The sequence below is a fragment of the Cottoperca gobio genome, chromosome 1, assembly GCF_900634415.1.
Source record: "Cottoperca gobio chromosome 1, fCotGob3.1, whole genome shotgun sequence".
Classification (NCBI taxonomy): Eukaryota; Metazoa; Chordata; class Actinopteri; order Perciformes; family Bovichtidae; genus Cottoperca; species Cottoperca gobio.
In genome coordinates this window covers 15,005,353-15,021,236 of record NC_041355.1, presented here as the reverse complement: position 1 = coordinate 15,021,236, position 15,884 = coordinate 15,005,353, and the positions used below count along the sequence as shown (strand labels likewise).

The 15,884-nt window shown below is 40.9% G+C and overlaps 1 protein-coding gene across 1 annotated transcript in view; it reads left to right on the top strand.

Moving 5' to 3' along the window:
* Positions 1-368: 368 nt before the first annotated feature.
* The window catches only part of tusc3 (tumor suppressor candidate 3), a 63,960-nt gene continuing 48,444 nt past the window's right edge, over positions 369-15,884 (top strand). Inside the window, exon 1 of the mRNA XM_029439234.1 lies at positions 369-499. Within this exon, the coding sequence (XP_029295094.1) occupies positions 395-499 (105 nt within the window). The 5' untranslated portion in view covers positions 369-394. The remainder of the gene's footprint in view (positions 500-15,884) is intronic.

Below are 15,884 nucleotides of genomic sequence, written 5' to 3'. Positions count from 1 at the left end.
CTTTTCATTATTCTACTACTGAATAAATTAGAATTTCAGCTAGCATTCCCTTTTCTCAACCTGACCTGTTCAGGTGAGGATGCCAAGTTATTAGGTTATTACAGTAGCCTATACATAGCATATGCAGTGTATTACAATTATTGCTCATTGTTAAGGACCAGCTATAACGACCATTAACTATAATGTCTTATACAGTTCACAATAGAGGCTTCCCCTAAGTTGAAATGAAAAGTATGACTTTGAATATAAAATACCTTGTTAGTAAGTTTATGTCATCCTAAACAACTACAAATCCCAGAGGCTTCCGTGCTTCAAATCTCTTTCCGTTGATTGGTCGACTCAGCATCCAATCACTTGTCGGAGACGTGTCTCGCAGTCAGAGCATCCTTCCGTCATGGCGTCTGTTTGGGCTAAATCCTTCGTTAACCTGCCGGTCCTGTCTGTTTTCTTCCTCTTGCTGCTATGTCTACCACCCGGGGGAGGACAAAAGAAGAAGGAGGTAACGTTTTAACATCTTAAATGGGATTTTCAGCAAATATTGTTGTGCCGTTTAATGATATGAGTGTGCAGGTTGAATCTGCTGTTGTGCGTTAAGCTAGAGCGCATTAGTCAGGATAAACAGGAAGTTTGTCGCAGCGACGATCTGGTTATCCACTGTTTAGCGAACAATAAATGCCTCTTGTTTGATGTAAATGAAAGAGTCATAGTTTACAAGTAGTCTTTTATACGTTTTGTGATGGACTCTTTCCTGTGTGATAATGATTCTCCATATTATGACACGTGTACATGCATAGGTAGGCATAGCAAGCTAATGTAGCTAACGTTAGCTATGTGTGTACAGTATTCTATGAAAAGTACATTTGGTCCGGACTACTAAAATATCCCACGTATTTATAATGACATTGTATGTGTTAAAGCTTCACTAACGTCACTGCAAGACATTGCTGAGTTGTCGCTAATAACATATTTTATTTTGAAGTTCGTCAATGCAGGAAGTGCTGTGTTTTACTTCTCAGTAGCTTAACTGTGACGTTAGACGATACTGGCGAGAATCTCACATTAACCACAATACATAGCTGCATGCTAGCTGAATTAGGTTGTTGTAGTGCATCGGAACAGCCTATTACTATTGCGGGTTTAGAGTAAGAGATCGTTATGTGGTTATTTAATTTAAATATGGTGATATATGTGCTGAAAGGGAAGTGAGGCGGAAGCTATTGTGCTCTATCTGCTCAATCTGACATCTGTCACTGGGCTGATCCGGGTTTCCAACATACGGTTCATGTTAGCACCTGGTTCGTGTTGAATCGACTGAAATCAATGACTTATAAATATGTTTTTGGTTATATTACTAATTAGCTCTCTTAGAATGGACTCTGTAACCCTGACAGTGGAAATGCAATGCGCAATATATAATAATCGAATAGATTTTTTCTGATTATTACTCATTTATTTGTGTGTTTATGCATCGTGTGATACTTTTAAAATAATTTAAATCAAAGCCACTATATCTTTCACAAGGTAATACTTTACCATGTACGTTTATGATGCGCAATGAAACAGCGTTTTTCTTTTATTTATGTGCTGCTCGTTTGTTCAGTTATCTATAACTAAAATACTAAACATTATTACCATTGCATTTTTATTATCTAGAAATATTATAGTTACTATATTATTCATTTGGTTGTGAAAGTACATTTTGGACAATTTTAAAGGCCTACTCGAGTTCCAATATTAGCTTCTCTGGAGTTTGCAATCATTTCACAAAGACTGTTAGATTAGTTTATCAAACTAAAGTATTTATGGCAGTTGTCCCTCACTAAACAGCTTACATGTGAACGCAGAGGTTTTATCTTCGTGGCTCATGTTTTGTGCCTTTACTGCCATCTAACAAGCATAATTTGTGACTTTTACACATTCAAAAATAAAAATAAAACTCTCTGTCCTCATCATAGTTTGGTAATAAAGTCCTAACACACTGTGGTGCAGCTCATGGCTCCTGGCAGAACTGGATTCAGACCGGAAACAGCCCTGTGATAAAGCGACGCAGGGGGCTGCATGATAGTGGCATGTTGTTTTGGTGCCGGTGAGACCAGTAACATATTCCAGTAAATCCAGTTGGAATAACAGATTAATGCGTTTAAAGGCTTATCAGACTCTAAAACACTGCACAGCGGTAATACTCACACACAGGATTTTACAGCTCTGGAAAGTTACCATGACAATCACAACATAAACAGTAGAAATCCAGCATTTAGTCTGTATCTATCAATCAATGTATTTGATTGATACAGACCACTACACACAACAAAGCATCTAGATCAGGAGTGTCAAACATGCGGATGACTTTGCAAAGTGTAAAAATTAGTTGTTTTGATCATAAAGTAAAAGCCTTTGTAGATACACTGTGATCTGTAAGTTGTAACACACATGTGTAAATGAAAAACTAATACTATTGTTGAAATTGCACCTTTTTTTCTTAATAAATTTCAGGTTGTTCATAATGTTTTGTAAAAAGATCAAGTTTGAACATTTTCAGAATGTACTTGTACTTTTTTGCACTAAAACGAAGGGAACATGTGGAGTTGTCGTTATCTATAGGTTATTATGCTGTGAGATTTCACTTGAGATCAAATTGTGCTGCATGTCGCCCCAGAACTACAATGAGTTTGCGTTGCAGCAAAAGTTGAGCCTAGTTTAACTTCTTTATGTTTTATTAATATTTTGTGCGCTCTGCGTTGGCACTCTCCCTAAAGTTAAGTTTGCATTTGGATAATTTTTAGCACAATATTATATTTTGTAAATCTTTGTAAGCTGCTACGCTGTTATCCTGTGTACAATGAGTTAGTGAAAGAAAAAGTCTGATGCTTCAACTGTCAACATGAGGTTGAAATTCGAGGTCTCAAATCATCAACATTTAGCGTGCAGCCTGAGTTTGTTTTATTATTTTTTTGTGGACCAAGGACATTTAACCAAGTCACAGTGCTATTGTAACTACTGTTGCACCACCTCATCTGCACCTCTCTTGCAGTTGCATATGAATAGAAAATTGATTGAATGGGCAAACTGCGGAATTAATAAATGATGGAATGCATGGACAATTGCATGACAAGTGAACAAATATTTGAATGAATGAATAAAGAATTGAACATCTCCACAAATGGATTAAGAAATAGCTGACTGAGTGGAAGAACAAACTGATGAATAAATGGACAGATTAACCACTGAAGGCATTTGAATGAGAGAGAGATTGAATGAATAATTGACTCTGACAAATTTGCCCTGCAGTTCGCTGTAAACACTTCATTTTTTCCATCACTAACGTCGATGGCTTGCGAGGTGTGTGTGTACGGAATGTGCCAGAACCATTGGGGTGAAGCTGTGCCAGATAAGCGCACATTTCTCACTCGTAAAGTTAACATTTAGCAAAGTGTTTTTCTCATATAATACACTAACATCTTTAGCCATATTCATTTTCTTACTATTGTATAAGTGAGCTATAGAGACAGTTTAAAGGATTATATAAAGCCACCATTAACTTGAGTCACTTTATTTATGAAGACGTACGTGTGTGTGTGTGTGTGTGTGTGTGTGTGTGTGTGTGTGTGTGTGTGTGTGTGTGTGAATTGAAACACAACTTATATTTACATGCAGCAGATAGATAAACTTCTTTTTTCATTACTTGTCTTTTCCACGACGGTACTTTAAGACATTTTGTTGGTGCAAGAGCTGTTCATATTTCAACACCAAAGAAGATCACACTCTCATTCGTTTATCCGGCGTTCTGCTTTAAATATATTTGTCTATCATAAGCTTTGAGGGACAAAGCCTACTGTAGTCCTGTAGATGAATAAAAACAATTAAAAAGTTTGACACTTCAGTTATTAATAAATAATCTCCAGTTCTTTTTTGTTAACATTTATTTTTTTTACCCAGGGACAATCTGCTGAGGTCAGTGGTTATTTTCAGCAATGCCTTGATTCACATTCACAAAACACCAGGGAGCTGCCCATTATAGCCACAGTGTGCTGTTAGGCACTCACCGGCTCAAGGACACCTCTGCATTATCTAATGAGTGACAGAGAGAGCGTTTCTCCATTACTTACCTAGCTGTAATGTATCCGGCTGTTATTAGTTTGCTTCTCTGTCATTGACATTGCCATTATCTTTAAACCATTAAGTTCAATATGGTGTCCACTAACTTTTAACTTTGTTCCATCCTGTATGACTCGTTACCAAGGAGCAGGCAGGAGCTCGCCACACGTGCTACACACAGACACGTGCACACACACACACACACACACATTATTTCGATGAGCCACAGGAGAGATATTGAGGGGTTGTAATGTGAAAAATGTTCTTTCCCAGTTGCCTGCCTGGGGCCATGGCAGAGGAGGTGGAGAAGGCGAAGGAAGATCTTATTTAGCTGGAAATGGACAAAATGGTGAAGCAGAATTTTGTACTCATCTCACCAACTTCTCTCTCCCTCACTGCCCTTCATCCTGCCCTGGCCATTACAAGCTTTAGCTCTAAACTGTAGGGCTGGGTAGGGCTTAAGGTTAAAAGGTTAAGTAAATTAAGGTTGTTCTGAAAACATTCCAACATTAACATTTGTATTTCTTACAACAATATTTAAATCTTAAGTCCGTATTGAAAGCATTGTTTACTGTATTTGTTTGCCCTTGTTTCATTCCCTCACCTTGGTTCTCTTGTTACTTACTCATTGTTGTTAGAATGACCGCTACATGGCAGAGACTAGATCACGTCTTTATTTCACTGGTGCACTAAATGCATTTGTAAATGCCTCTGCAGTGTGGTGAGAGGGTGAGAGGGTGAGAGGGTGAGAGGGTGAGAGGGTGAGGGCTGAGACAAAGAGCAGAAGAGACTTCTGACATTAACATTTCAGTTCAGTTGGAATGTAATTTAGGAATTTCTGTTGTTTGGCATTTGGATTTACTTCTGTTTAACTTATTTGCTAGTGTCACTGATCATATGGCAGAGAAGATACTGTGTTGTATCTTCTTCCATGATCTACACTCTTTTGGAGCAGAATTTAAAACATATTTCAAGCAAGGAGTTGGCCTTTGGTGGCTAATCTATCTGCATTGCATTTGCTTCACAGTAGGAATGTTAATAATTAACCGTTTAACCGTTACCTGACAATCAGGATTTTGATTGATTTAATGCCATTTGAAACGAGCTGAACACAATTCAGAGAAGTATCTTGTCACTAAAAGGAGAAAAGCCGGTGAGCCCACCTTAAGTGAGTCCGAGCCGGAGCGGTTCTTATTTCCGAGGCTAACCACCTGCTCTCGTCTCTATCTGTTGAGAGCAGAAATGTATGAGGGGGAACAAAACTCAACCAATGCCACGCAGGACATTCATAGTAAAGCCAGATCTTTCCTGTGTAGGCTACACCGTGTAGGTGACTGCTGCCTGTAACAACATGTTGGCCGGGCCAGTTGTTGTGGATGCCAGCTCATGAATGAAACCACTCGATATGGTGACTGCACAGAATAGTCACAGTAATGAAACACGCTCGTTCTCCCCATTACGGCTCGTGTCACAGCGAATGAAACAATGTTACTGTGCGGAATACAATGAGAGTTTGATATGACCGGATCAAAGTGTTCATTGTTGCTGTTGTGCTATTAATGGTGTAATCCATAAATCAAAATCTAGTTTGCATTTTTACTGAATAGAACTTTAACAACATCGTAATGCAAGTCAATAGCACCTCTGTTTCCGGCTGCTAAGAGCTAACCCAATGTAGCATCATCAGATTTTAACACGTCAACGTGACTCTGTATGTTCTGAACCGTTATTTATGCCCTAGAAAGTTTAATATGTAAGCAAGCGAAGAACATTTTCATTTCCCTTATTGTCCCTTAGGACAGATGAGTACATAGATAAAGATACAAATAGTCTGAGATTAGGAAAAGTTGAGGAGAAAGTTCAGTTGATCATGAGTGTGCTAAACATGGGGTGATAAATAAATACATTTAAATAAAAAAAGAAGAACAAAAACAAGTTAGGTCAGCAGCGATGGACCCCTGCCTGTTTTAAATCCTGCTATATGCCCCTCAGGGGGTGGAAGAAATAGTTGTGGAGAGAAAAAATATATTTATATCCCTTCAATACTTCCTCATTCATCACCCAGCTCTGCTAGATATAATATCTAGCTTGTGTTGTGTTTCTGTCTTAAGGCTGACTACAGCACAAAGAAAGAACCAATGTAAGCACTTCCTATACCTAGGCCTATGGAGTCAGGGGAGGTAAAGAGGGAAAAAAAGTCCAGGGCAGCAGGTCTGAGGCAAGGAGAATTATATATCTTGAGAGTTATATATCTACAGAGAGATAGAGATTTCAAAGTAGTGGGCTTGCTACCACACCCGGGGACCAGTCCAATAAGTGGATCGGAATAATAAGAGCCTACCTCTGCACACAGAGGCGCAATAAACTACCGGGTTGGCCCTTCAGGGCATAACCCAAGCCACTTGCTGAGTTTAGACTGGGGCTTATGAAGCTAAACACTGTGTAAGCACTATTGACTCTTGGTTTTCTGTTTGACCTGTTCATTGGAGAATAAACCATAGTTCAGCGTTAACGCAGTCTTTGCCCATGGATTTAATAGTACAGGCAGGTACTGTGTGAGAAAAGATAGCTAATTGTCGCCATTAAATAACCATGCTGTAAAAATGAGTGCCTGTTATCATGCCGTGTGGGGAAACGTGGATTGTAGTTTTAATATTGGCCCCTGCTGTGTAGGTGAGTTGGGAGGAAGAAAGTTGCTTTCTGTGTCTGCAGTGCGTGTTCGTTACAGTCATCTGTCCAACGCCAGACACCACAGTGGGTTTGATCTAGGCTTAGTTCTACCAGCTAAGGCTATCTGGGTTTGTCTTTACATTTCTGTGTCTCCTGCACTCCAGCCGTTTCCACCGTCACCGCTCACACAGAGACGACACATTCTCCTTCCACTGCTTCTTTATCGCTGATCTTATTTCTGCCTTTATTTCTGTCTTGTGCCAAATAGGTCTTTTCCTACTTGTTTTTCCTCTTTTATGCATGCATGCATGTTCACTTTTATTGTATCCAACCCCCTTTCCCCTCCGGCTGCCAATACAGCCCAAACTGCAGCTATAATGGTGCCATATTTTGCACAGGAAATGTTTCAATGTTCTCCCAGTAAATTCAGGGGTGATTTGTTTGGATCTCGCTCATTAGCGGTAGTCATCTGAATTATTGATGCAGTGGTGTCAGGCCTGCTTTTCCAATGACTGATGGCGTTTGTTACCAAGTCATTTTCCTCCTCAGTTATTCCTCCCTCTCCTCCTCCTTTCCCCCCCCCCCCCCCCCTTTCCAACACTTCTGTGGCAAAAGGATTTTCATCTACCGCTTTCCATCCTGTTGTCCACCCCTTTTCCCTCCTGCGTCACCTCCCCTGTAGTTTTTTCTTTTGACATTTCTATAATCATGTGGTGTCATGAAATTATTTCTCTTTTCTTTTACCTTGTTCACTAATTTTCTCCTCCATCGGGTCCTTCCCTTGTTCTCTTTGCTTTCTTCCTCCTTCCCCTTGTCCCTCCCTTCTTCTTGCCATTTTCCTGACATTTATGTGGCTAATTTCTTGGCCAGCCTTATTAAATCTGAGAGGAGTGCAGCGTGTTTCCTTGTTGATGCGAACATTAAGTTCTCAAAGTCATTCATCAGAGGTATAGGCAGTTGCTCCTTCTGAAAATGTCTTTCTCTCTTTTGCTCAGTCAGGTAGTCAGTTTCTTAATAATATGCAGTCGGGTAATTCAATTAGTCATTCACTCATTTAAATCTGCTACTCTGACACAACCCCTGAATGTCACTTGGTTACATACAGTGTTATATGCTAGTTAGCCACTATCAACCAGTTAAACACTGGTTATTGTCAGTTGATCACTTTGTAAATTGCATTCAATCAGTCACTCAAACACTGATCACTCATTTGATAACATGTCAGTTATGTAGTCATTCAGTCGGTTACTAATTCATTCCTTCATTTGTCAACTCTTTGTAACTGAGTGTTTATTAATTTAGCAAGTTATTTAGGACTTCATGGCACATTCATGCCATATCAAAGTTTTTTGGTAATTACTCAAATCGGTGCTCGGTTCATATGCCCATTTTAGGAGTCACGGTTCGGTGCGAGTTTGATAATGTTACAGAGGAATAAAACCAAATGCATAATGATGTTTCTTTCTATTTATTTTAAACAGACAGTAATACTATTTTCATAAAAAGAAAAAAGGAAACATGTAAACACTTCTGTATCACTCTGAACAAAAATGTTCCCAAAAGGCTTAAACAAATACAAAATAAAAGTCTTTATGCTATGAAATTGAAAAAGCTACATGCATGGAATAATAACACGTGCCATGGTGTTACAAGTCCCTGAAAATCAAACACGGATGCCTCACATTAGCATGCTGTTCAAGGGTTAGGGTCCTAAATGAACATCTGCCTATGGCTGGTTTACCTACAGTGTGTCGAGTACTCCCTCCACAACTGTCTTGAGTTGTCAGGTGGCGTGAAGCCTTGCAACCATCCATCTCGTAAGTGAAGATGGCTTTAGTCTCCTAGTCAGGCATTGTCTCACTCATTGACTGCTGTGTGACTGAACTGAAACATGCAAAAATCTCTGTGTTCTGACCGCTGTATCAGGACAACTGTTGCTTAAATAGTTAGACCTTTTGGTTTCTGGACAGTCTGTCGAACTGCTAATTGGCTCTTATCTGGTCATTCATCCCTGGCCTTTCTTCATCACTCTTTATCTCCAGAGACAAATGCTGTCATAACAGTACTCTCCCCTTTGCCCCCCCCCTCTCTCTTTATCTTTCTTTTCTCATTACATTCCCTTTTGCACTTACTTTTTTATCTTCAACCTTCCCTCCTCATCCTCCATGCCTCTACTGCCTTAGCTCTTCGCTCCTACCCCCCGCCTCCCTTGATGTATAGCTGATATGAGGTGGAATATTATCCCACTGTGTGTCTGTGTCTGTGTGTATTTGTCTGGCTTGTGGGTGATAAGACGACTCACTGTTATCCTCCCCGACAGACCTGTGTCGCTGTGACTGTTCACAGGCCATTCACAGACTCGCACATACATATATATATATGTACACACAGCTACACACAGAAAGTATACACGTTAATACATATGCACATACGGACACACCGTCTTCACGGTGTGTGTGTGTGTGTGTGTGTGTGTGTGTGTGTGTGTGTGTGTGTGTGTGTGTGTGTGTGTGTGTGTGTGTGTGTGTGTGTGTGTGTGTGTGTGTGTGTGTGTGTGTGTGTGTGTGTGTGTGTGTGTGTGGAGAGGCTGTCATCAGACTGCCTTATTGAAAACACTTGTCATGAGAGGTTAAGTACAGACAAGGAAGGGGAGAGTGAAAGTGAGCGAGGGAGATTTATTTTTCCCAGAGTTCTGTCTTGCATTGTTTGACCTGAGGACAGTGTACTTATTGCCAGAGTTAGGTAAAGCTACACAGAAATAATCAAAATGATGAATTATTGAATTCTTTCAACATAGCGTTCTCCAAACATTTATTTTGCCAGGGAATGTCAGGTAGTCACCACGGTCTCTGTGGCTCATCGGTTCAGTCAAACACAGTAACACCTGGGAGACGTTCAGTGACAGAGCAGTGCAGTAGATGTAGCTGTGGTGGGGTTGTGGTGAGTGTCCTGCATCTCTAACCTCTAGGCTTTGTTGATTTAATAAGGTAGAAAAAATCATCTGAAAGTGAGCGTCCTGAAAGAAAAAAGTTAGAAAAGTGCTCATCCTCCCCCGCTTGCCTGTATAACTGGCAGGTTATTTATGGCCCCAAAATAAGTTATTAAATACACACACACACACACACACACACACACACACACACACACACACACAGAGCAATACAATAATATAACATGATGAACTGAAGCAGTTTAGCATAAAGCTGTAGTCAGGATAAATGCTAAATGCCATTTTGTGTCCGACCTGGTCTCTTTTTCTCTTCCTCTCAATTGCTCATATTCTCTCCCACTCTTTTTCTCAACGCCTGTTGTGTCGTTACTGTTTTAACTCTTTTAGTAAGTCACTTATGCCTTTTCAAGTGACCGTAACCATCGTGGACAGTACAGCGTTAGTATTTTTACACAAGGGACATATTTGATTGGGCATTTGGTCAGCATTATTCATTCGGATTTTTCTGACGACAAATAGTATAAGCGTAGCCCATCCTTCTGTTTGATTTTACTCGCTCAGAATTCTCTCTTTAAATCAGATTGTAAGTCTCATACAGTGATGGAATCAGCAGCTTGGCTATCAATGCAAACTCTTTAGCATCATCAACAGATTATCACACACTTACCTCAGTCAGGATGCTTAAAGTTTGAAATGGTGAAAGGCAAAGTTGTTTTTATACACCTCCAACAAGCCACATATTTTAAATGGCAACATTTTTAAATCTTTGTGCTTGGGGAATGTCCTCTCGAATCAAACCGGTAAAATCTGAGAGCATTCATGACTCATCATTCGTCGTCGAGAAGTGAGTCCACAGCCCTGCTTTGTATATTACCGGTAATAGTTTTTGGGGAGCAATTGGCACCTCTGTTGCATTTTCGCTTTTCATTTTCTACTACCGGAAGAAATGTCCTCTGCTTCGTTTTGCTGCAGGACGACTTTGTAGTAGAAAATGATACAACTTTGGAATGTGCGAGTATGCTTAAGTAAAATCATGGCACAATCTGATTTGCATCCCAGAGTTTACAAACCCCCCCCAGCTGGAACGCATTATACTGTAGTTAGAAATAAACAAGGGGAGTAAGAGAATGCTCTTTGAACTATGGCTAACAGATCATGTCTTTAATGAGGAGCTTGATTTGTAATGATTGTTGCACTGCTTGTTTCAACTGAGCAACTGGTGGTCACTCTCCTTCCCAGCTGTTCAGATTATTGACCAGCCAATTAGTCTCACAGGCTCCGAGCACAATATGACTCGTGCAACTAGCTCACCATCTCCCTTGTGAGACTGACATCACTTTGCAGTTGGCAGTGAGACGGCTGTAGCTTCTAGAAGACGTTACATTACTGTCATCACAGCCTGTAATGCTGCATTCAGAGTACTTGTACGGGGGATAAAGCTTTTCAAGCATGCATGTTTTCTTCCAGGCAGTGAGACAAGAAATGTTTTCCTCTAGCAGCTTTATTGCCGGCTCATTCTGAAATGAGCTCTTTAGTCAGTATGCCAGTCCATTCAGGTCAGAATGATTATCAAACCAAGGTTGTGATAAAATGTCATACGTGTATATGCAAGATGTTCGCAGGATGTCATGTTTTACATACTTCTCTCAGCACTCAGACTTAACAAAAGCCGCGTTAGAGCCATAAAGACAGCCTTCACATAGCCGTCTTCCTCCTCTAACCGTCATCACCTTTCTCAATGGGTCATTTATTGCTCATGGAAAATAACTACGCTAGACAGCCCTACTTTTTCCAACACATTGCACAACACTCATAATTCTTGGCAACATATTTAGCGAAGGTAAGATTCTGTTTTAAGGCAACTATATGAGTAATCCGTGTTTCCCCTCCATATTAAAATTAGTAATACTTTCTCTCTGTGGGGGAGACAAAACTCAGCTGTGTGAGTCATGAACTAATCTAGCACTTTGTGTCAGACTTAAAGCTTAAGAAGTGGCCACCAAGCGATGCCTTGCATCTGAATAGAATACATAGAACCATACATGTTTATATTCCCACCTACAAGTTACATTTATTTATGTATCGAAACAACCTTTTTATAAGAAAAAGAATAATAGGGACACACAAGTAAATGAAACAGACAGATTAGACTGTGTGCAACAGAAACATACAGTACAAGTGAGAATATTAATCATGTCCCATTCTCTGTAGTCTTTACAAAGCAGCTGTCTTACTGTTGACCCGTTACCCCCAATGTTGTAACATATTGTTTATAAGAAATGGCTTATCCCACAAGCTGCACTCTGCTCATAGTTGTATGTTGCATATTTACCCGGGGTGAATTTCTATTTTAAAGTAACCCATGTGGGTAGCACACTAACATCAGGTATACTTGTGATATTTTTGGAGATTCTCCTCAGATAAGCACTCCAAAGGTGCTATTGTTCTTGGTGTAATAGGTCTACTGAGACTGAATGCTCACCTAAGCAGAAAGCAAATAAAACATGTGAATGGCTTATGAGGCTAATTAGGAGCACATTAAGCTCGCAGTTATTAGGCACCAATACTCGTGTTCGTTCCAAAGGCTAATGAGGTAGCACACTTGGCCAATTACACTTGTATTTATAATATGCTTATATGTGCATTGTGCGCTTGGCCTTGACTTTGACTCTTAAAAGCTATTACTGCAGGCAGATAGGTGTATAAAGCTAAGAGACAGATAGAGAGATGTAAATGGAGGATTCAGAGCTTAAGCACACCTGGGAAGCAGAGAGGAGGAAGGCAACTCACCTGGTTGTCAGACAGAACTGCAACTTCATGACGTTAAAGGCCCAGACACACCAAACAGACATCAAATAACCAGTGGCGACAGAGAAGACTATTGCGTGGGCTCACGCTGCCTGCGTCTTGGTCAAAAAGTAGCATTAGGACACACTGCAAAGACTAGAGCCAACGGCAAGCTAGCATGCACTTTCTGCGCCTGTGTGAGAGCTCACACCAGTCTCACTGGACACTTAATTCCAGGTGGCCATGTCGTTGTGAGAATATCCGTGTATATGAATGATCCGATTTAAATGAAGATCAAAAATGAAAAGAGACTCTGTGTGGGCCCTCTTCATTTTAGTCATTTGTTTTTCCTCACGTCCGCTTCTCTTCTCGTGCAGTGATTCGCTCAAACTGAACAGCCAATTAGAGTGATTTATTTTGCAGACAGTCTCCGACTGTCGGCGGGGCCGAAAGTGCCGACGGTGCGGGACACACCGCAAAAACTAGGCTGACAGACGCTCACCGAAGGCCCGACATTAACCGACGGCCGATGATCTGCTTGGTGTGTTACGGCCTTAAGGAGCCCAAAGCCCTCACTTCCATGTTTGTGTCTGTCTTTTACTTCGCACATAAAACAGCAGTTGCTCCCTTTGTGTCTCCTTGTCTCTTCTCACCCTAAACTATCTTTTTTTTATTAAAACTAAGTATTGTTGTTACATTACTGTTGGCAACATAACCCTTTGGACCGCCCTTCCCAGCGGTTAGGCACGGGTGATTATTAAAGTGGGAGAATTGGGTGAGCCCCTCATGTGAATTAGTTTTACATTTGGATACCTGTGAGCCTAACGATGTCCCTAATCTGCAAGACTGTTAGGGGTCTGATGTTGGCAGTAATCTGTCACGTCCCCTTTTATTAAACAAATGTCCGTATAACTAGGCCTGCTTTGACACATTTAGGCCTCAACTTCGGGGAGCTATAGATCTGTCACAATAAAATCCTTGCGATGACCTGTCCAGTGCAAAGCTTGTGAGCAGTTGATAGAATTTATAATGTTTTTACTAACAAAAACCTAACCTTAGCTCAGATTGAATACTACCTAGTTGTTGATGGATATTAGCGGCTGCTTGGTCACGATTAGACGGGGAAAAAATGGATTAGCACTGTACTAAACTTCACCCCTCAGTGTGTGTTGAATTACTGCAGTACCGAGTATTGCTCCCTTAAGTCTTGCTTCAAAACTCATGTTTCATCTACTAACTTTCCTCCCCATGTCCTCCTTCAAAGTGAACTTCATCTTTCATCAGTCTCTCCATCTAGTCTCCATTTCTGTGTTGTGCACGTTTAGGTTTGTCTTATGCTAATGATACCCTTTAATTGATCAAGAAACGTTTAAACAAACCCTTTCATTCTTACACACACACACACACACACACGCAGCCTTGCTTAGCCCCTGACATCCTTGACTGAAGTCCTTGAGTATATTTTTCTTTCTAATTTGATGTAAAATGGATTAAAAAGGATGTGTCGGTACATCAAGCTGTGCCTTCCCCCCACCCCCCTCTTTTCTCCGCAGTGCTTAATTAAACCGTAAGAACACCCACAGCTGACCCGTGCTACCAAAATCACTAAGCGAGCTGAATTCAAAATCTGGTCTCTTTATGCAAGAATCATTTGATCACATAATACACACACACACACACACACACACACACACACAGCTGAACACTGACACACGAGAGTGCGACCCCATGCAGGACCTTGAGCTTGTGTGATTACTCAAACACTCATGGATAACTCCTAATGATTCCCAGAGTGGCATGTTTAATCATTTAAAAAAGATGTTTCCTTTACTTAACCCTACTTCAGGGTAAGAGGAAGAGTGAGTGGAAGTAAAGATAATAAGGCACGAAAAGACTTGATGGTAACATGTCCCCCACATGGTGATGAATTAGTCATGTGTCTGGGAGATGAAGACCTCATGTTGTTCTTTTCCACTCAAGAGAATGGCTCTTTGCAACCGACACAAATCTGGCGCTCCATTTATGTTCTCTTTATTTATTCCTAGTGGTTTTCAAACGGGTAAATCCAGTTTCTTTATTGAAGTTGGTATCGATTGTCTTTTTTTGTTTTACTAAGGGCAGAAAAGTTACTCTTTATGATCAACATTTCGTAATATGACCTTCTCTGGGTTTAAAGTAAAATTCATCCAATAGATGTGTATCATTGCACCGGCCGTGTGGAGTAGTAACATGGCTGGCCTGTGTTTCTTACCCTTGCCTCCCTGATGTCTCGGCTCAAGTTTACCACAGATTGTGCTGTACGAGACAGAAACAGCCTCTTACATCCCTGGCATGCAGTGGTTTTCCTGGCTCCCTGAAGGCGTTGGAATGACTTTTCAAATCCTCTGATGCACTTTTTTTATTACATTTTCATCTGATGTTGACTGCTGTAAGCTTTTATAAAATCCCCCCCCAACAAATGCAAATCCTTGAGGAAACTAATTTACACACAAATTTGTTTTGCCAGATAATCATGCACTGCTTTTTATAATAAGCTTTTGGCAACTAAAAAGAAGAAAGTAAGGAAACCATTTTTGTTTCGGGATCACTACAGTGATACTTGTCTGTCCCTATGCGAACAATGGGTATGTGACAGCACTGAGGCTTGAGACGCACCACACACTGTGCATTGCATTGATCAGCCCTCACTAAAACAGGCATGAAGACTTCTCCACATTTGAGCACTTTCACATGTTGTAAACACTTGTATGGTTTGGACTGTTCTGCAGCTTGAAGGGAAGCTGTCACGTGTGCAATAAGGGAAGGACCCAAACGCAGGACACAGACTTGGAGCAATAGGTGGGAGGTTTCCAGGGAAAGGGGACGGAGGACGGAGAACATCCGGCTCGTGGAGGCAGAGGGTGAAGTGGGTAGCAGGTAGCAGGCAGGCGGGTGGACAGGAAGCCAGGGATCCTGTAGCACAAAAAACAGTAAGAGTCCATTTGAAATAACACACAAGCAAAAGTACTTGAATCCACAATTCAAGCAGCCAGAGACGCAAACTACCACTGTAGCTGAGTAGACGATCTAGCGACGAGTGTCTGAAGACTGGGGTTGATATACTGCTAGGTTGATGAGTTAATGGATGGCAGGAGTGAGGCTTGGAGCAGGTGAGTTGACTGAACTGCAATCAAAGGAGAGTGAAGGGGGTGACACACCCACAACACGGACACACAGAGAGAGAAACAAGCAGGCGACCCAGGGGAAAGGGAAAACACTAGAAACACAAGGAATGACAGGAGGCGTGGCCGTGACAGAAGTTAAGATTAAACTGTCTAACACTAATATCATCTTTGCACAGTAGCCACTGGGAAAACTAGCATCCACTCAGTGTTGACAGGAT